Below are 22,847 nucleotides of genomic sequence, written 5' to 3' on the forward strand. Positions count from 1 at the left end.
TTTCTTCTACAACAGGGTGATGTGGGTTGTCGTTGACTAATGAAGAACAGAATTGGTTTCGGCATGAGACAAACGGAATGCCGACACCAATCCCGAAATGCATTAATCTTTAATAATCCACATCTGCATGTTTATAAATGATATAACCAGGGGTTGCTAATGTTGATACTCCCCCTTCCAAACAGAAACTGACACAGAAGTTCGTATTTGCAAACTACATTAAAGGCAGGCAGCTGCGTGTTGTGGATGTGACCTTGCAGAAGGGACTAAATTGATGAAAGTTCTAAGTTGATTAAAAATACATGAAGAATTGCTCAGCTTCTGCACTAGTGTTTTGAGCTTATCATTGTTGGGCAAGATTAAATATGGCATGATAGATCTTGTCTTAAGGAGGATCAGACCCACCAAGTGTTCTTTGGAAGCAAATTTGCCTCTAGGTGCTTTTATCCTTTGTACATTCTACTTGCCATTTTCTCATCGCTTCCCTGGGAACTGTTGAGTACTGGGTGTGTAATACGCATTACGATAGAATAAGAAGTACTACAGATTGTCTAAGAAGTGTTTATTCTTTTGAGGATAGGATTAATGAGAATACATGCATTTTACTATAAAATGCCTATTAATCACAGGCAATGGAAGCCAAAGAGTTGGAGTAGTACAAGAAGTAGCAGGTAGGACTGGCAAAATAGTTCATTGCCATGTATCAGCACTGCTCCAATCTCCACCTACTTGCCTGAACTTGAGAGAGTCAGGAGGAGTAGAGAAGAATGAAACTACGTTAGTGCTGGTCTTCTGAGTTAATGCCATTCGATGATGAATACTGATTCTTAACTCTTATATGCTGGATCAAGGAAAAGGAAATATGGATATTTCCTTTATTTCATATTTACCCTTTCTTTGGTGTCCTGCATGTTTTCACATTGGAAGTTTTATAAGTGAACACTGATATATGGCTTTTGCTGTGTCAAAATTAGGAATTAAGATTTTTATTAGGTGACAAATACTGGAAGTCTATGTCTATTGTAATTGTTGTGCCGCTCAGGCTCTTAGGACTGGTAGACACAATGAAGAACAGGTTAGAGAAAATCGTTCCTCATAGTTATAAATGCACCAGGTTATAACCTCTCCAAAGCCCTCTCATTCTAATTTACACGGTCGCTTTGGATGGACGTGGTGACACAGAGTGCAAAACATGTGGAGGGGCGGTTAAATGAGACTTAAAAAAAATAAAATCAAGTCAGCGGCTGAGCTTTGAAGAGGTCTGTCTAGTATGGAGCAGTGAGAGAGTGGGAAAAAAAGGAGCAAGCACCTCATCTAATCTTTCTCCTGGGGACCCAGGTGGACAAATTGGCAACTCTGTTCACAGCCTCCCCCCCACCCTTCTCCTTTGTACCATAAGAACTGCTAATCGGATCCATGCTGCTGCAACTGTGGTTAGTTATTAACAGAATAAAAGCAGATTTCTTCAAAAGAACGGGTTGGGGAAAACGACTATACAAAATTGCAAGGTTGTTAGAATCTTAAATGCACAGCAGTCGATTTTTTTCCTATTCTGAATTATACGATGAATACAGTCTTTCATCTGTCACTATGCCTGTTTCTTCAGAAGGCAGCCAAATATTAAGCTTCTCAAACAAAAAAAAATGTTTGAAAGAGCAAAAATATTGGGGAGGAGGAAAAACAGGAAAATGAGAAGGAGAAATCAGGTTTTGTTTTTATTAATTTGGCCTGGTGAGAGAAATATGAGCTTGCCTGCTCTATTCAGTTCCTGCATTCCACTCTCTGTGAGCCACCATTTCTGAATGCAGGGATTAGAAAAGATTTAACTGGTTGCTATCCTGGGCTGTATGATTCTGGATTGGCCTCCAGCAGAAATATCATGTGCTGTGAACTCTCCTGAGTTTAATGGAAATAATGCATTAAATGAACATGGAGTTAGGCTGAGGGGAAAGTAGAAAGAAATTGATCCCCTAAAATGAAACTTCTCATAACTGTAAAGTCAAATTACAGATCTGGGATGGGTATTATTGAGGATAGAGAAGCAGTGATCCCTAGGTTTAGACTGACTTATACTTTCAGTTATTTAAATAAATAAATGGTTTGTCCTTAATTTTGAGGAGCTCTGGTGCCTTCCCGGCATGCAGCAGGATCTTGAAATTTGTCAGAGAGGAGTAGCTCGCAGGCAGGCAGGTGATTTCTGCAGCCTACTGAAAATCCATTCATATTTGGATGAGTCGCAGCCTTTGGAAAATTTCCATTGATAGCTGGCTTTGGGCTGGTTGCCAAAATTCTCTGAAAAAAATCCCTGTGCTGCTGTGGTGCTTCGCTGCAGGCCAGCCACAGAGGTGACCTCTGCATGGGGCAGAGGCCAAGGAGACCCCTGGCCTCCGGGGCTGCTGCTGCACCCTCTTCCCTTCCGCAGCAAAAAGGGGTTTTGACCTTGGGCCTTATTTGCTTTCCTGTGACTTGACACTCAAACCGCTGTCAGTTTAGGCAGTACTGATGATTCTTTCACTTTACAGACCTCAGTATTTTATTAAAAGTCTTCAGAGCTTATTCAGAGGTTAGGCAACCTGAGAATAAAACTTGGATCTCTCATTTGGCAAACCCCAGTTTCAGCCACTTAGTCCTTTAGAAAAGTCCATAATATAATGAATTATTCTGTAGCGAGGGTGACATTTGGACAGAGTCCCATAAGTAATACCTTGGGATCGCACGTTGAATAATGAAGATGAAACAAAACGTTGAATAGCAACCTCAGCCTGTCAGCATCATCTGTGCTTTGAATGAAATGTTATATCATGTCAAACAGGTAACATATAATCATGAATTAAGATGTTTATGCTGTTGGGTATGTGCAAAAGAATTAAATAACTACTGCATTTTTTAAAGCTGATTTTGCACTATTTAGCACTTAAGCTATGGTGATATCTACGGATCTCAACCCAGCCCTTGATAGGGTGAATGTAATACAAATACGTGGAGTGTAAATTTTGAGGGTTAGCAGTCTGAGAATTATTTACTTTCATGATAAGCAGAAGAGGCTTTTACCTTTTGATGATTTTACGTGGATTGTGAGTGACATTCGTCCACATCAGAGAAACCTGTGTCATTGGAGAATGATACATTTGTTTAAAGAAGCAAAATGGGAATTCAGGGTCAGGCCCACTGATATTTTGATACCTTTCTGCAATGTGGTGTGTGTAAGTATGGCTTAAGCTGACGAGTAGGAGATGTTCAGAGCTGCTCCGCGTTGCTGTGGCAGAACAAATTCGGCCACATGGGACCTGTCCTTCAGCAAGCTGCACAGCCCAGAGGTAAATCAGCACAAGGTGGAACCTTGTCCCCGTCCACCTCATGGTGGGACCCCAGGAGGGATGTAGCAGGCTCCCGACATCTCTTGGCAGGGCCAGGCTACGGTCCAGGCCACATGGTTAACCACGGTGCAGATCTGAACATCAGAAAGGCTCCCCATGTCACTGGGGCTTTCAAAGCATCTGTACTCAGGTCAGTGTGTGGATAGGAGGGAGGTTTTATTCCTTTATGTGACTTAATTTGGAGGATATGCAGGCCACCTTTGCTTTTCATTTAGGTGAGTAAGTCATATAAAAATACTGCTGATACAAAAGGAATCTTAGTTACAGTGCATAAATTAAGGAAGAAAATACTCTTTCTTCTTATGGAGGTCACAGGCTCTATAAGATGGAAGAGGTAACATAAACCACCTGACCAGTTTCCCTTTATGCTAACCCATAGAAATATTTCTCTTCTTTGAGGTTATTTGCCGCTCACTTCCAGCTTCCTGAAAAGCTCATTTAAAACAATCCCCTATAGAAGCCGGTTTATGATGTTTCATTTCTAACACAGGAATCTAAGACCCAGAATGTCCCTTCCAGTCTGTAAGCCTTTACTGTCACATCAACCGTGTGTTATAATCCCATTATTCTGTCAGATTTCATCTGAATGCTCGCTGGGTTTCCTGGACCTCATTATTCCTAAAAGGAAGTTGTTTCTAATTCCAGTAATGGTTTGATTATCAGCCTAAACATTTTCTTCAGTTTTACGAACTTTGTGCTCTTTTGCCTCCCTAGTATTTAGCTATAAATATATTTTTTAAAAGCATGCACAAAATAACAGCTGTAATTTTTGCCAAACTAAACAAGCCATGCTCTTTCAGTCCGCTGTAATGTCGTGCTCATAGTCATTCTCGGTTCCCATTCTAATTAGCATTAGGCTTTTTCGGTCTGGGGGTTTGAGGGCTCACCAATGACGCGTTAGCAATGGCTTTATGTTTCTTTACCTATGCTGGAAATGATTCTCCTAATTCATCCTAATATTACCTTAGTCTGATTCAAGGTGACATCAAAGGGTTAGTTGTAATAATCCTTTGGTCAACAAATGTAGTCAGATTTTCCTTCCTGTTCTTCTCCCATTTCTAACCAAAAACTCTAGCTTTTCATTTACAAAAGGCCTGTTTCTGGTTTGTATGTGTATACTTTGTATTTTTGTTATTCCAGCCCACAATATGGTCCAGTTTCCTAGATACTTTTGGATCATCTTCTGTGTTAAGTGTGCTTCCCTACTTTATGAACACCAAATGTCATAAATCTATTCTGAAGTCTTGTTCCAGAAATGTTAAAGAAGACAGTAAATTAGATTGAGAATTGTCCCCCAAAACAGCTCTCACAGTCTTCAACTTTTGACTTACCTCCAGCCTAATATTCCTCTTTCAGCAGTCGGTGGTCAGTCCTCTCCCCTCTGATTTCCCAGCTCCCTCACTCATCTTAAAATTCTTGCACCGATATCTCTCCTTCCTTCCTTAACTAGTAATTTCCCAGGGGGAGCCTGTTACCACCGAAGTGCTTTTGTGAATCAGTTGTATAGGCACAATCCTGTGAGGTGTTGTCCAACCAGCGCAGCTGCCGAGCATCCTCCAGTGTCATTACATTGCTGGGAACAGAGAGCCCTCAGCATGTTTCCAAATGTTACTGATTTGGGCTGTAATTCATTGTAAGGTCCCCTCCTCAGCAGAATATCAAAGGTTTGCTCTTTCTTGCTATGTTGGCTCTAAGGAATTTACTTTTTACACTTTAACTGCAGATTTCATGGTTATGGTCATAATGCAATCACCATTTAGTACCTTTTCAATATAAAAGGCATATGCCAACTTCGTTGAATCCATCTTGCCCAAAGATGCAATGCAGACTCTTCTGTTTCAAGTACAGATTTTTGAAGTCTCATGTGCAGTGTTTGAATGCATTTCTACCATAATTTAAAAAAGATACAACTGTTTTTAAGCATTTGAAATTCTTTCACCTCTTCCACTGACTTCACTTCTTTTTTTTTTAATAGATTTAACAGGAAGATACATGGCCGGTTTTGGTTGTTTTTAACAACCAAGTTTAAAAGATACCTGTATGAATTTTAATATCATTTACTGTGCATATGCTAACCACCTACTCCTTAGAACATTTTTATGTACTTTGCTTTTCACACTGCACTGCATAATACTCCTGATTTGAAATGGATTTCTTGTTCCTCTGTTAAATATCCAGATAAGAGAAGTAGTGTGGCGGTGTCTATCCTTTTAACACACATTACCCTATTTGCTGTGATTTTGTATAATTAACATATTGTGAAATATCCATAGTGTTCACTTCGCATAAGTTTTGGCAGGTATAATATCTCACCAGTGTGACAACAGTATTATATAAAACAGAGGAAGAGGTCCTCATGCTTAAACTCCCATCTGTATATCATTGGGTCAAAAGAGCCAGTAGTCTGTCATTAAAAAAGAACAAAGGAAGAAAAAAAGTTATTTTTCTCTAAAATATCTATAGAACTAATGTTTACAATGAACCTCAGAGATTATTTGCTTTCATAGAAGATTACTTGCTTTCATGCAAGTTTTCCTTCCATAATAAAATACAAAAATCTGATAATGTAGTATCAAAAATGTCTTCCAAGAATACCAACTAAAATACTGATTTAAAAGGAGGAGGATTAATATTATTTAAAGGAGAGAAATGAACAGCCTTTAAGGTCACTTTTGTTTATGACAAAGAAACCTAAAAAGCATGACAGACTATCTTCAAAGGGTTTTAAAAGCGCTGTCATCAACTCCCAATCAATGGGAGCTAGACACCCAAACTAAGAGTTCAGTCCAAGTCCTGAAAGGTAGCTGGGTGCTTAATCTCTTTTATTTTTGCATCACTCTTAAGGATAAAATGACAGTTCACCTCAAAATATTTTTGTGTAGCACCCTGCATATCCAGCGCTAGGGTAATCTGTGGCACCCACGTTAGCAGAACAGATACTTCTGTTGTAAGTTCATTGCTTGTCTGAGTGTGCTCGGTGGTGGTCTCCTCGTCTGTGAAGTTGTTTCCTTTGATGAAGTGGACAAAATCCGGCTTAAAGCTTTTTTTTTTTTTTTTTTTTTAAGGAGAAACAGACAAAACTAACCCATGAACTATTAAGATAGTGTAAATTTTTGCTGATGCTGAGAATTTCAGTGAATTTTCAGAACCATCGAGTCTGTGTTTCCTGAGGATACAGACGAAAATGATTTCTTTGTACCACATCGTGCCTTTAGAGTTGTAGAGTTTAACTCTCCCTGCCTGTGCTCGCACGTCTCCATGTGCAGGATAAGGCTTTGCCAGAAAGCTGAAGTTGTTACAGGTAGAAATAAATTTTTTTTTTTTTGTGTAAATACGTTCAAACTAGGGTGCCTGGCATAGATCTTCCCTGCAATATTAGCGTCTCTCAAGGAGTTTGCCAAATCTCAACGTAAAGGAGGTTGCACTGGGAGCTGTGCGGTGTGGTCAGCAGTACCCCTGCCTGCCTTTGGTTTTTAAACCGTGTGGAGACTCTTCGATGGCTTTCAGAAGAAGAAAGTGCTGTGTGCGGCAGTGGCCGCGCGGGGGGGAGGTGGCCGTGCCCCGCGTTCGTGGCAGCGTGGGCGCTTGCAACGTGGGCCCGCGCTGAGCGACGGAGAACGGAAGCCGGGCACGGGCTGCGGCCGGGCGCCTCCGAGAGCCCGGACGGGCCGCCACCGGCCTCCACCGCCGCGGCCCCTAGCGCGGGAGCGCCCGATGCAAGCGGCGAGGCAGGCGTTGCGCGTTGCGTTTCGGGGCGTTGCTCCTGCGTTTCTCCTCCTGTCCGAGCCGGCGGCTTGGAGCCCGGCGGGGCAGAGGGGGCTCCCGCGCTCCTCCGTAACTTCTCCCTAACTTTGGGCGCTTCCTGGCTCTAAAGAAAGAGCAGCCCCTACTGGCCCTCCTTCAGCTGCGCCTACAGCTCCTGAAGGAGCCACGGGGTTTTCGCTCGAGCCATTAAAAAAGGGCGGCTGCTAAGCAAGAGGAAATGATTCTCAGCAGGCACAAATCTATTTCATGTGTTTTTATTCTTTCCATTTCTTTTAAACGGAAAACAATCTGAGCAGTTTCTGAGGATAAGGGATATAAATCTGTCTGCTGCTATTTATACCCTGCCCGTCGCTGCAGTGTCTAAACACTTAAAATATATATTTGCTGCCTAACCTGAGGTGGTCTTCAAGCTGCTTTGGCTGTCAAGAGCAGATGCGTCTCAAAACCAGCAGTGAGCGGGAGCCCCAGGAGACGCCTCGCTGCCACCCCGCTCGTGCCGTGGCAGTCGTGCACTTGGCGCGAGGCGGCTGCCGTCGCGTGGCAGCGCCCGGGCGGCTGCGGGGACCCCCGGGCTGGACACGCTGCCTTGAATCGGGTCCCGGAGAAGCAACTTTCTGGTGTCTTTCATCAGTACGATAAGCACCTGCTCTCCTAGGGAGTGATGTTGAAAGGGAAGATTTAGTGCCGTAAGCCTCACAGACAGCGTTACCTGTGCTGGTCGTCGTCTTTGGGTGGATAAAGCGCATGGGTGTCTTTTGAACCAAGCCGTAACAGTGGGGCCCTCTGTTCTGGATGGGTGTTTTAATAAGCAAATATCTTCCCTTTGCCTGTGTTTGAATCAGAAGATACCCCTGCTCTGTCCATCTCTCTCATACGGGCCTCGCTTCCCGCATGCACCTACGTATTGGTCTTTGTGCCTGTATCCCGCATGGGCATTCAAATAACATTAAACCACTGATTCATTGAAATATTTTTTTAAGCCGTTGTTGTTAGTCATTTTTGTATCGACCAAGTTTTTCATTGGTAATATTGTTGGCAGCAGGCCACGTCTGCCTGGCTGGAGGCCAGCTTAAGCTCGGCAGGATGAGCCCTATTGTTCAGCAGACTTGGATTTTGTTAAACTCGCTAGCAGAAATACGTGTCAGGAGATTTGCAGCTATAAATTGGATCATGTCGGTGAGGTTGGGAACTCGCTCGATACGAAATTGAACATTTCGCCATGCCTGTTGCTAAATATGTTTATGCATGTTTCCTCCCTGGGTTTCAGAAAAGGAAAAAAAAAAAAAGAAAGAAAGAAAAAAGAACAAGAAAGAGAACCTGAAAAAACCTAGACCTGTTGAGCTGTGTCTTTAACTTATACAGCTGGTACTTTCTTTGATGTTGAGTTGTTCAAAAATGCAGTAAGGCTTGGTTTTGTACATTGCAATGTTAAAAGCAAGTCTGTTTTGCCTTTTTTTCTCTATGTGTTACAGGCAGTCAGATGCCACCGCAGCCTCCTGGCAGCCAGTCAGAATCCAGCTCCCACCCTGCTTTGAGCCAGTCACCAATGCCACAGGACCGAGGTTTGTTAGGTGCTGGGTCTTTTTTAGTCGGTGCCAAATGCAGCCTTCATTTTAAGTTGCACATTAGCAACGTGAGATTTCCTGGTATGTCTTTTCTTTTCCCAGGGAAAATAATGACAATTCATGTTGTTAAAGGCTCTTGGGGTTTCCTTTTCTGGGGAAAGTGCAACTGAATAGCAGGTTTTACCGAAAAATAATTGGAAACAAGGGCTCTCTTAAAATACAGTGAATACTCAAATTATAAAAGCAGTTTGCTGTAAATACTTGAATCATGTCCTGGAGAATTCAACTTGCCATTGTCTAGCTTGGAGTTCAAGATCTGTAGAAAGCACAATAGTAGTAGTACTGCCTATGGTTTTATAATACTACTGCAGTTTTACTACTGTTACCAAAACTCCCTTGTGTCTGATGTCTTTGTAGGGACACGATAGCTAGTCCCTTGGCCAGTTGCAGACAGAAAAATACCTTTAAAGCAAATCAATTATTTAGGTCAAATGTTTCAAAGCTTTGGAAATCTTTCAAGGGAAAGACTTGCAGGCAGCAGCACTGTTCTAAAAGGGTGTTTCCTAGCAAATGCTCACCAAAATAAACAGATTTTTTTCTCTTAATGTTACTGTTAATAAACTTTAAAACCTTTCCTTTTTTCCCTCCTTTCTCACTAGCCCAGGAAAGATAATCATCATGGCCTTTTTCTATGACTGTGTGATAAACTACTGTTAACTCGGTATCGTGTCCATGCAGTGGTTAACATGTGCCAGCAACAAGTTCGCAAAACAGACACATGATAACTGTGATAAACATGGAGTTATTTATGAAATGCGCCTCCTAAAATGTCTTGGTACCAAAAATATTTCAAGTAGCACCATATGGGGATACCATAAATACTAGAAGTTTTCTCACAGTGAAAGAAGTTGAGCTCACAGAGTGACAAATTTCTGGGATAGCATCCAGAAGGAACTAAGAGGATTCACAGACAGGGGAAAAGATCTTAGTTTTTGCTATTTTTTTCTATGTTGAATGTCACCTCTTCTTCAAATGCCGATTAATGGGAACATTAAACACAGAATTCTGTGCAACTCATTTCTTGTTTTTCCTTTTCAGGTCATTCTTTATATATAGTTGTTAGCACAGGGACCTGTTTTCCCTTTAAAACTGTTTAGAATAATGCACATGTCTAACAAAAAAAGAGTGGCCTCAATACCCAATACAGCTTTATTATGTTTTATAGGGCAGCATGTCACGAGACAGTAGGAATGGATCAGAGTGAGGCTTAGGAGACCCATGCCTCTCAGAAAGATGTGTTCATCGCCTGGCATGACTGGGTCACAGCCCAGAACATGGCACTGCTCAGTAATAATTTTTTCTGCAGTATATGAGCCTCGTCAGGCTTTGGGGGACAGGCTAGGGTGCTCTGGCTTGAACTTCTTCTTTGGTGCTCTAGAGGGAAACTGAGTGCCAGTGTGTGTCTGGGGGAAGAAGGGAGGTATTCAAAAGTAAAACAGGAGACAGCTACTGTAACTGTGAAGTAAAACAAGAGCAGTGAGGAAATGAAAATTTACCAGTGTATTATTTGGCCTGTTTCTTGCTATATGACTACGAGACTTGTGAGTTTGTTCTTAGAATAAACATGTCTGGGAACGTTTTAGCAATTTTTGCCCTATTCACTTGCAAAATGTTTTGTTTTCTGTTTTGTTATAAATGGAGGCTTCTGGTGTTCAATGCATGATCCTTGTGACCCAGCTTATATAAGAAGTCCATTTGTTTCATGCAGCAGATATGAAATTTGTAACTAGCTAGGTCATATTGATTTTACAGAACATGTTCCCCAAAGCTTCTCTAAAGTCTACGCTCTACGCACATAAACATGCGTGCGTTCCCTTTTGCACCCTGTCATTGATTAGAGGCTCCTTTGAAATGGAAAACTTCACCTTTTAAAAAGGCTGTTACGTTACTTGATTCCTTTGCTTGCTTGAACTGGTTTCCACTGAACTTGGAGAAAGGAAGGAGGGGGAGTGATGGGGACTCAAAGGGAAGGTGCTTGTCATTTACTGATAAAAACCTGAGCAGAAAATCATTGCTCCTGAGGACACCTGATCCACAGGCATCTGTTACAGTAATTTAAACACTTGCCTTACTGATACACTTTCCAGCAAAAAACAAAAAAAGAGAGAACAAAACACCCAAAGACCCTCCATAGGATAAGGCAATGGGATTTTTAGTGTTTTATATAACATTTCTTTCCTTGTTTAGAGAGAGTACTGAATGAACAAAAGGCTACTTACAGTTTCTTGAGTAGAGTCCTCTTCTCTCTATACTTGAATGAAAATGTCATTTATCAAGTATTGTGAAGCTTGATTGACAGATGAGGACTAAGCTGTAACACTTCTGGATGCTAAACCACTACACTGAACCATTACGTTTACACTTATTTATTTTATTATGAAAGTGTTTGATTATATTTTATCCTACTTTCCATGGTTACTCAGCACCCAGCTGGGATTTCTTATGTTTGCCAGCCTAAGGCTATACATCCCCTGTCATACAGTGCAGTATGAGGCAATGAGCATATTTTCACGTGTGCATTCTGTGTGTTGGAGGAGGAGGGTGATAACATATGTACATATGCACAATAAGAGGAATTTCTTGGGGGGCTGGATTTTCTGTGCTCTTCAGCTTTTTATAAAGCTTGTTTCATACTTTGTGTAATGGTGGCTTAAAAATAGTTACTTTTTCCTTAATAATGTGAAAATCTTTCGTATCAAACTGTAGTACATTACACTGGCTTAGTGTAAATGGAAGGTAGTATTATATGTAGCCCGGTTGTGTTCTCATTGCAGAATCAGTAGTCAATTAATTATGTTACATATCCAGTAAATGAAACTTTTTCAGTTTTTCAATGTGTTTTCTAAATAGACAATACAATACAGCATGTATTTTTATGTGCATAACCTCTGTCACAGATCACATGTCTTTGAAAGTACTGGTGCTTGGAAATAAGTCTCAGAAAACTTAAGACTCTGGGAGCTGAAACTGGAGATGGAGGGCACAGGCTGTGCAAGGTTGGCATTAGGAGTCCCCTGGCATAGCAGGAGCAGGCCTGCAGATTCACCTATGCATGCATTTAACTGCTACTGACTGCAAACAAATGATCATTACTTGGACTTTTTGCATGAAAATGGAACCATGACTGCTGAGCTAGTCACTGAAACTTAACTGTACTTTTGGGCAGCAGAGGATGCATATTTTGCTCTTTGTTTCTCATACAGCTACTCCAGATTTTTGATTACTCTGACCGAAAGTAGAGTTTGGAGGGGAGTTCTTACTTATTGAAGTTAAAGCTTTTTACAGACTAGCTGCGTCAGCCCTCAAAGGTGGTGAAGCAGTAGTACCATGCCTGTCACGCTACCCATTTTGCAAATATTTGAGTGCACAGTCATTGTTTAATGGTATCCACTTGTTTTTATCTGGGTTTTGGAAACTGCACTTCGAGGATGCAGTAGCCAAAACTGCCTCATGGGTTCAAAGTTATCTGTATTGATAAAATACGAACTCACCATATCCAAACTGGCCTCCTATGTCTGCTTCCTCAATTGCAGTGTGAAAGTCTTCCATCTCAGCCATTAGCTTATACTCTTGCTCTTACTTTTGTAACCTAGTCTGCGTTTGTGTATGTGAATCTCCTACTATGGAGACGCTAGTAGGAGGAAATAATGTTGAAATAAACACTTCTACTGCTGCAGAAACGAATGATTCCCCCCCAATGTTGAAAAAGCATACAAAACTTACCTTCTTCTAAATAATATTTTTTCATGCATATCAAGCTGGATGTGTGCATGTCAAATTTCAGTCTTACTTATATTAAGATAGTAAATTGGGAGCTCCTGAAAACCATTGAACTTAATGGAAACAGTTAATGATGTTATTACTGTAGCAAGCACTCTCATAATGGGGATACTTAAAGAAGCCTTATTTATTAGTGCAATGTATATGGGTCAGAATTAATTTTTTAAAAATCTTTAATTGTTTTCCCCTTATAATTTTCACAGCGGTGCATAGTTAAATATTCATGATAATGCTGATGATATGCTAAAGGTCTGAAATAGATCTGGAGTCTCAAAATCAACACAGGTTATTTAACCCTTTTCATCTAATGCACCATTGGGGACTTGCTCAGTGAAATCCCAGAGCACTGGAATAATTAGAAGATAGTAATGAGGATTTAATTAGTCCTTGAGATATGCTGAAATAGGACCACTGAGAACTTTTCTGTTTGGACATGTATTGCAAGCAGAACTGATGCCGCTGCAGCTGCTGTGATGTGCTGGAAAATATATTCCATTGCTGGAGGCAGTTTCATGGCACCATTCTGTGCCTGTCAGATCTGTGTGGAAAGTGCAGGGAGTAAGCACCTCCAAAATTGTTGAACCTTCCTCTTCGTTGTCACCCTCCTTCCAGTACCTTTTCCTTTTGTAAAAAAAAAAAAAAAAATCATTTTTTCTACTCTAGCTTTATTTCTTTCTGTCATTTACATGATCCAGCTTTTGAGAATTTTGTACAGTTGTAAGCTCTGTTAAAAAACACATCACAAACAAGGACAGGCAGTTAGAAACTGCAGGCTTGTAAGAATACAGGTGTTACACTAAGCAAAATTTGGATCTATTTGACACAACTGCTTGTAAGCTTTATCTCCAAATCTAGTTCTTATTTAGTATTAGATCTTCACAGAAGTGATATGTATCGCTAGCTGCAATGTAGTAAATTTAAACAGCTTTTTTGGCAGCCAAGATGTTATCCAACAAGAGGTAGTAACAGATGGGATGTGATCAGGCATTTTGATGTTCTCTTTGTACTTCCCTACCACAATAAGTAGTGTCTGAATTTCACTAACTACAATTTCCTAATTTGCCCATTAGATTTCATGTAGGTATTTTTTCCCCTTTAACTTTTTTGTACGTGTGATTATTTGTACACAGCCTTCACACAAATTTCACTGTTATATATTTTCTTTTAACAAACTAGAAACATTTGTGCTTATTTGGAAGACACCGAATACCAATCTGGGAATTTGCCCCTAAATTTCCTAATCAGATTCATGGTTTAATACTGACGTCTGATGATAGTGACTCTGTTCCCTTGCATTATTTTCTTCTTAGAGAAAGAAACCAGAAGGAAGAAAATAGATCAAAGAATTCTTGTGGCAACAAAAAAGATATTGTAGTTTGCTTTTAGATCTTAAAGACTTTTTCTCCACAATTACGTTTTGGCTCTCATTTGGGGATTTGGGATCTATTTAGAGCACTGAGCAGTAGAGAATAAAATGATTCTTGTCATTAAAATTCCTCTGCTTGCCATGTTAACGACGACACCACTTAAGGTTAAATCAGACTTGGTAATAAGTTTACTTGATGTAGACTAAAGTGTTTCAGGCTCTTAAAGAAAGATACTTGAGACATGCATGCACTTTTGAGTGCAAAGCCACAGGTATGTTTGAGTGCCTCTTCTGCACATAGTGTTCTCCAAGTGGGTCAGTAAAGAGGAGCTGACTGGTATGCAGGAGCACCATGCCAGGTTGGGAAATAATCCCTCATGCCCAGGAAACTGGTGTTAGATGAATTGTGCCCTGGACAGCCAGAGGAGTGCTTCATGAAAGGAGAAAAAAACAGGTTTTAATTGAAACTATCACACATCTTTAGAAGAAGTTATTTCATTTCAAGGATAACTCTCTTTCATCTTGAGTCACATTATAGATCAAACTAGCACTCCCATCTCCATTTCTTCTAAAGCATGTACAGGAACATACAGGCTGATCTGTATGTGTAAGAGAGCTATGCGACAGCAGCTTAAACTGATCTTCTTTAGGGGCTCAGGAAGTTACGTTACCTTTTCAATTTAGTAAGCACTGTATTTATCAACAGCCTTTAAAAGGATGAGACCATCATTATTTTTTACAACTGCATTTTTACCTTGATTACAAAAGTCCTTTAGGTTTAAATTGGACATAAGTATGATGTTTAATTTTCCTCTAATTTGAAATACAGTGTTAGCCTGATGAGTAGCTTTGTTAAAATTTACTCAAACTGTTTTCCCCGCTATTTTTGTTGCAGTAGCAGCCAAGAGTCCTACTCATGTGGCAAAAAAGCTTACAATATGTCTATTTTATGATAAGTAATCAAAATCTAAGTGGTAAAAGGCTGCTGGTGTTCACTTTGAGCCATGGAAGTGAATAGTTTTGCACGAGTTTGTCTCACAAGCACTAAAGGAAGACAGTTCCTTTTCTTTAAAATATTTCATACGATGTTACTTTGCTTAACCATGTTAATTCTTAAGGGAATCAGTTGCCATTTCAGGATGTTGGTTTCAGACTGTATTTGGATTTCAGCCATACATCAGCCAGCCTCAGCCTTAGGTTGGTCTGATTAGTTTTGGGGTGCACTAAATAAACAGTAATGCTGACCATTTTTAAAAAGAGCTAAAAGAGTGCAGTTTGCAAGTGGTAAGCCACCCGTGGAGAGAGCAAAGCTGCAGAAGTAGGATTTCAACTAGATAATACTATCTCTACAATCAAAACCTAGAGTCAAGTCTCCCAAGCAAATTTTGTATACTAGCAGCTGGTCATTGCTTTTTTCTTGCTGATGTTAAATCTAGTTATACTTGAGGATGAATCTTTATTTCATTTTTTAAACTAAATTGGGGTTTCTCTTTTTGAGATTAGAGAGTAGAATTGAATTATTCTGAGAGTTTATACAGTTGCCAGTGCTAAGACTTCTCAATAGAAAAGTTTCCACTGACTTCATTAGACAGCCTTCAAATTCTCTGCCTCTGGGCTCGGGCAGAGAAAGAAGCCACAAGCAGTCATTGATGAAGAACTTGACAAAGTGACAGTCAATATTCCTGCCACCAGCCTTACAGTAAAGTTTCTGAGTATGATCACTGTCCTGGGGATGACTTCCCATCATGGCCTATAAACTTGGGGCTGCCTGTTTAACAGCAGCATCATTTCAAGGGCAGCCTGCTCTCTCAGTACCTAAGCTAACCTTCTCGTGAAGCTTTTCTAAGAATAAAGAACTTTTTAAAGTTAATATATAGGACAATGAGCAGAGATCTATAGTAACAGCTAACACTGGGATGGTTCTTTCTGTCCCCGAAGATTCTAAAAGGCTGTAGAGTAAACATTTGTCAGAGAACAGCTGCAAATCAAGGAAGGGAAGAGTCAGATGATAACTCACGGTCAAATAAGGCTGAGATGAAGAAATCTGGGGACCGAGGACCACATGCTGATTTTGTATTTATGAAAAAATATTATGATTTTTTTTACGTATATGAAAGAAAAGACACACTGTGTATTTTAGTCTTGTCCACAAAATCCATATGTATCTTATGCTATTCAATGTATTTACTTAATGAAAAGGAAGGAAGATCTGAGGAGTTGATCCATGGAACCTTTGAACAGGAGTCTCCAGGGAGATTAAATTTTTCAAACCTGAAATTTGGACCATTAAGCCTGCAGGCCTTGCACGTTGCATGTTGAAAAATGCCATTCCTTCTTTGCTGTCCTCCATGATTTTCATAAGTATGCATGTTATTAGGGGAACTTAGACAAATGTTGATTGTGTAAAGCAGACGGACTCCTCAGATTTTTCATGTTGCCGCTCAGATGAATTCCTGCAGCCCAAACTCCCCAGTGAAACTGAGGATTTGTTTTAGGGGGCCGTGTATGTGTGAGGGGCTGTTCTGGGGTGTTTTTACACTGTGATTCACTGTTACCTGATTCTCAAAGCAGAAGCATCTGGCACCGGTCATGTTACGGTTATAAGTTATGTGCGAGACAGTGGATGAGCAAGAATTTGTCTTTTGGCCTCTGAGCATCAACATGTCTTTCCTTCTCTCTGCCCTCAGTACTACACTTAAATTTTACATCAGAGCATTAGGCAAGGTTTGTATTAGGAAAGGTTGGATATGTCTTCCCCAGCTACCATCTGGGTAATCTGTCTGATCCTTCCCCAGATTCTAATTTATCAATGATAGATTATATGCATTTCAAGGCCAGGCAGTAGCTGAGGGAGGTTTAGGGGTGGGAAAAATTTAAACATTATTGCTTGCTATACATAGACAGGGTTTTGTAGTATCAGAGAGAAGCAGAAGAGATTCAGCCAGTTAACCTAATAGCACAGCTGGTGAAACACTAGGGGGTCTGGGTTAAAACCTTAGCTAGGTCATTAGTTTTCATCTTCCCCAAAGCTATTCACATTGTGAAGAGAAACAATCAGACAAACAGTGAAGATATTGTAAGACAGATATTAAAGCATAATAAGAAAATATTTCTAAAAAATAAATGAAACCAACCCAATACCCTTTTTTATATAGAATGTTGATCCCATAGTGAAAAGAAGAAATACCTCAGTGCCCCTTGCACTGATTTTGCTAAAGTGGTGTTTTCCACAGCTCCTGCTTCACATATGCAGAGAAACATCATTGTTGTATGGATGTGAAGAAGTGAGGCAGTCGTCCTGTAGGTATTAGCAGAGGCTAATGTGAAGATAAATTGTCTAGGTATGAAGGGGGAAACATGTTGCCTGTTACTCTGCCCCGGAAAACCCTATCATATTTTAATGACACCACGATGCACTTGAAGAAGGCAAGGCTTTATGTCGGTGGAAGAAAGAGCTCCATGTAGAAATTAGATTTTTTCACATTTAATGGGGCAGCAACGAAGAACTTTCTTCTGGTTGTGACTCTTCAGAGTTGTTTATAAAATAAATTGTGATTGGGAAAAGAAGTGAGGATTTTAAAATCTATCAACTTTTAGAAGATTAAAAAAATTATCATCAAGAAAGTTATTAGCCTTCTTGTTAGAGGCTAATGAATAAGTCTAATTTTTCTTTTGTCAGTGTTCTCAATGCATTCTTTAATGTTGCCACCCTTCAGTTGAGTGAGCTGCTGTCAGCAGCACAAAGTGTTCATTCACTAGCAAGGATATGGACAGAGCTGTGCTGTACTGAATACCTGAGTATTACCAGTGCCCAGGGCTGCTGCTTGGGATACTTCCAATGGGTTTGTACAAGAGCCATCTAAATATATTTTACTGGTGCAATGCGGTACCTTGGCTGTGGGAAACACGGATCAAAATCTTGTTTGCTGTCAGTTTGAGAAGGTATTTTATTTATTTGGTATGTTTTTCTACCAACCTGTTAACTGCACAGGAATAGTGAGAATTAGCATTTGCATCCTCTAAAACAGATTTTCACTGTAAAGTAAACTCCTCATACTCAGCACACCATGATCACTCAGTGCGTATTACTAAGCTGGATGTTCCATGGATGGCAGAAGTAGATTTTGTTCGTACCATCACCCATCCAGCTGGGCATATTGTAGTAAGACTATCTGAAGGAAAGTGGGAAGAGCTAAGAGCCAGTGCATCATCTTTCCTACTACTTGCTCTAGAGGCCAGTTTTCTTTTGTTACCCACATGGTTTCACATGATTGACTTGGGTTGCATTATGGTACACAGGCCAAGCCTTCCCCATTTTCTTCAGTGCTGTTACTTGTTTAGACTTGTATAAAGTCTTTTCGATATCTAAATCACTTCCCCTGAGGTGAGCAGGCTACTGATAGTTTCAATCTAATTATGATCTTCCTACAGTGTCAGCACGTTACCTAAGTTTATTATAGTCACTACACAGAATATGCTTTTTTGTTTGTTTAGCCCTACCACTTCTGACCCAGTGTTGTTTTATTGATGGACAAGCTACATTTGTGAGTCACTGCTCTAGATCCATCTCAATTCTGTTGTAGCTGTGCTGAAAATCTGGGGATGCTGAACACAACCTCAATGGCAGTTTGAGGAAGGAATGCCTGCCAAAAGTAGTGTCAGGGCTCTGCAAACATTTGCTCTTTTTCCTCAAGGGTGCTTGCCAGTGCCTTGGTAACATACCAAGCATTGGAAATTTGTGATTTTCCCCCAGTTTTTTTCATTTATAGGTAGTGGAAAATATTCTCGTCTCGCATACTTGTTTAATTCTTTTGAGCTGATTTGTGAGTAGAAAATTTTGTGTTATTTTTCTTTAATTATTTGCTGATTATCAAATACATCAAATCTGTTTCTGCTTTTCTCACTCCATGATTTCCGGAGTAATGAGCCTGTCTAGTTCCCATCTTTAACTTCTGCCTTAGAACAAGAGGAGTTTTCCTATTCTCTGTTCGGAAGAGTTCTTCCACTGTTTTGATCTCATGCTCTGTCACTGAGTGTACCTTTCTAAAAGAGCCATAGCCTGATATTTTTTCCCCACCTACATTATTTTTTGCAAAATACCATTGCAAGTTGTATGTTTCCTCATATTTTATTTATCAAATGTGTAGTTCACAGACTTCTTTAATGCTGACCTGCTATCCGTGTAAACTCCAAAATTTTTCTCAGCTTAAAATGAGTAAGCGTTCCGTGTGTTTTCAGGCTTAATTCATTCATGAAAATCGATGAAATTCTCTTGGCCATATCAAAAGACCTCTGACTGTAGGTTAAGTTTGTGGCAGTAGACAGTTACAGTCTGTCAGCTGGTAGATAACTTGTTACTCTGTAGTGTCTTCTTTTGTGTTTGAACTTCTGCTTTCCTGAAAAAGCTTTTTCATATTCAAGCCATGACTTTAAAATATCAAAAGAATCCATTTCAGATTTTATAGCAGCACCCAACTCTTTCATAAATTGGTCGGTGATGAGTAGATAGTATTCAACAACCAGAAGATTTTGTACTGGTTGTTATGATGACCAAATATGATTTAGGAACCTTAGTGCATTAGTTCGTGAAACTCTAGTAATTTACTATTGTTAATCTGGTTTGTGCATATGTATGCATAAAGGGAATGTAGGATTTTAAAGTATTTTATTACAAAGGTATCATATATGATAATGGTTATAAGATATGTATTACCTACCTGTGTTAGTGATGTATAGGACAATGTAGAGTTCATGCTTGTCTATTCCTTTCTCAAGGGAGAGTATTTACAACATAAATATCAAAAGATGTTACCTGTTTTGCATTTTTTTTGTCTGTATTTTGCTAAAAAGAAAGAAGCAGGTCTGCTGCAGCTTACTTGACCATTTTGAAACATTGTATGTATGTTCTGTTTGAATGTACAAATATTATATTATAACAGTGTACTAATTAATAGTATGCTACTATTTTATTTGTAACTTAAAAAATGCAAAGATAACTGCAACATTATTTGGGATTTAATAAAATCCCAATTTAGGGATATAAACATAATATAAAAAATAATGATAAAATGTAAGAGTATAGTTCTGACAACTTCACTTTATTCAGCTGGTTCTGAAATAGTTTAGTTTGACGAATTCCACTCAAGTGCTTTCTTGATAAGTAGTATCTTGTTGTGATGGCAAGTAAAGCATCATCTGCCCCTCTTTATCACTAATATTAAGGGAAAGGAGTTGATTTGTTCACTGATGAGCATGTTGCCATTGCAGTTTTAAAGACTAACCTCACGGCTGTTTCCTTAACAGTCTTTTAAAAATACAAAACAAAACAGGAAAAGAAAACTGTTGTCACACAGATTGACATGTCAGATGCAGTCTAACTATTTAATCATTCCTCTGCTCTGACTCCAGTGCAGTTCTAATGTAATCCTACTTCCTTTCTTTACAGAAGCAAACTTTATCTTAGATCTAATTTTCTGGAAAGAAAATTTATTTCTTTCTGTATGGGTTATAAAATGAAGTTGAACACTAGGGAAAATGTGTGTAAATAAGGAGAAATGAATGTATGCCAGCTGCTTCCTTTCATTTCTGATAAGATTTTTAGAGTTGATGTTGTTTGCTTTTTTGTTGCAAGGAAGTTAACATCTTGACCATGAACCCTTTTCTGTTTCTAAGATATCTGAGCTTCCTACAAACATTTGAAGCACCTAGAGTCCTGCACTGATTTCTGAAGGGTTACTGTGCTTTCACTAAGGTGGATCAGAACAGACCCCTCTTTGTTCCGAGGGAATCTAGATCACATTAAGGACCTGATCTTATATTCTTCTCCACACAACATTTATAACTGAAATGACTTCTCCATTTTCTGAAAAGAAGTTGGAGCATATCCTGTTTTAAGACTATGCTTCAGCTTATCTGACAGATAATAATAGAAGATAACATGGCATGGATGATGATCTTGGATTTTAATCTTCCTTTTTTTCCATCCTTTTTTTTCTCTCCATGCTCAAGAGAAGATGACAAAGCCAAACTAATTTGAGAAGGATCTCATGTCTGATTCTGTTCTCTTCTTTGTGGTAATCAAAGGTGCAAAACTTACTTGCAACATCTCTGTTTGTTAACTAAGCCCAGAGCCCAAGTTTGAGCAGTGTCCTCTCTACAGCTTAGTTTTTAGCATGCCCCATGTTGTGATTTTGGCCAGTGCGTATGAGCACTCCTGGAGGCTGAACGCACAGCATGGATGAGGCAGCACAAGGAACTGCACACAACAGTCATATGGATAAAACTACCAGGATTGAGTGAGAAGGTTTAGCTGTATGGACACAAGCATGCCACTCCACTTGCCAGGCCAGGTGACCGTGTCAGGTCCCAGTGTTCACTTGTGACTATACCTGTAGGCACGCAGTCAGCTCCACAGCATCACAAAAGTGAAACAAGTTTCCTGAAGACGTCTTTTGAAGGGAAGTATTTGCTTCTCTTAGTATTGCAGTCTCTTCAGGAGCCCTTCTGACAGCAGTAGAGCTAGCTGAAACTTAGGTCTCTGTTCTCCGTTAGACTTCTCAACTAGCAGTTCCCCTGCACCAGTATTGGAAATCATTGCAAATGATATAAACGATAGCTCTTCAGTTGTCGACCATCCTTGGAGTGTTCAGAAAAGTACTGCCTGTGATAACAACTCAGCCAAATGCTGTTTATCACTTACAATCTTTGGAAAGTTATATAGATTAAAAGGCCCATGGTGAACAGAAAACCTTTACTTCCTTACCAGATAGAGTAGTAAGTTTGCTATCTTTATAATAAAAAACCTACTGTGACCAGTAAAAAAAAAATTTTCATTGACATGGTTCCTGTGAGTGTGATATATACGGTATACATGTGTCTGGAATGTGAACATTTTTTTCATACAGACATACTATTGTGTTAGGTTTTTAAAGTAGTTACCATACTGTCTTCTGACCATAGATTTTGTGATCAGATTAGTGTGTAGAGTGGAATTATTTTAAAAATAGAGGGGTCTGTTTCAAAATAAAGCCAAATGGAAAGGATCATTTGAGTTGCCCTTTGCAAAAGTATGGAGCTTTCCAATTAGTATCAGTTTTCAAGCCACCATTTCGTCTTCAGTTATTTGACTTGCCGTGCTCCAGTGCATGTTGTTCACCTTCCTCTAGACCAGATCTCAAGCTCTGATTTTTCAGTTCTAATGTGATTGAATCAGTTGTCTGGGGCTTGCACAAAGATCAAAAAAAATTATTTGTTTATACTACCTAAACTTGCAGTTGTTACAATTTTAGCGTATTATGAGTAGGATTGCCTACAACAGAAAAGAACTCCAGGGAATATGAAAGCATCTTTGCTCCCATTTTTGAGTTTCTTGACACGGAGCTTGCTGTCCCCTTGATAGGGTTTTTGTGGGTGGAGAAATACATCATATAACAAAGGTTTGTGGAGGGATTAAAATTTTATTTGCATTTGTTTGGACTCAAGCCTGATTTCCAGAAAAACACCTATCACTTTTATTTGGTAGAGCTCAGAGATATTGTCCCCTTTAGTAAAGTGCTTTACCACCAGCCTACAAATGGGGAAGCCAGCATGTAGGGAGGCGGGAAGGTTGTTCACCCGGTCTCACCCAGGATGTCAGTGGCTGCAGGGCTATGATCAGAAATTTGTGCTTGCAAGTTCCTGGCAGCGTTTTGGGGAGCTGCAGTTCTCACAGAGGGGTCTGGGAAGCACCCGCTGCCCACAGCGCCTGGTGGGCTCCACAGACTGCTGGCTAGTCCCTGCAACCGCAGTGCCGTGATGTTTGCAGTTGCTAGTTTGATCATATGTCTGTATGTAGCACCAAAAAAAAATAGTCTGGGAACTGTGTTACCTGTCTTCATTAATTATACATTGAATGTTCAGTACTATGTCATGCTTGATACTAACCATTGGGAAGAT

At 39.8% G+C, this 22,847-nt stretch overlaps 1 protein-coding gene across 1 annotated transcript in view; it reads left to right on the forward strand.

Annotated features, from left to right (window-relative positions):
- ARID1B (AT-rich interaction domain 1B) overlaps window positions 1-22,847 on the forward strand; it is a 338,300-nt gene that overhangs the window by 242,019 nt on the left and 73,434 nt on the right. Inside the window, 1 exon segment of the mRNA XM_062572412.1 lies at window positions 8,615-8,704. Within this exon segment, the coding sequence (XP_062428396.1) occupies window positions 8,615-8,704 (90 nt within the window).

This window comes from Rhea pennata, chromosome 3 (genome assembly GCF_028389875.1).
Source record: "Rhea pennata isolate bPtePen1 chromosome 3, bPtePen1.pri, whole genome shotgun sequence".
Lineage (NCBI taxonomy): Eukaryota > Metazoa > Chordata > Aves > Rheiformes > Rheidae > Rhea > Rhea pennata.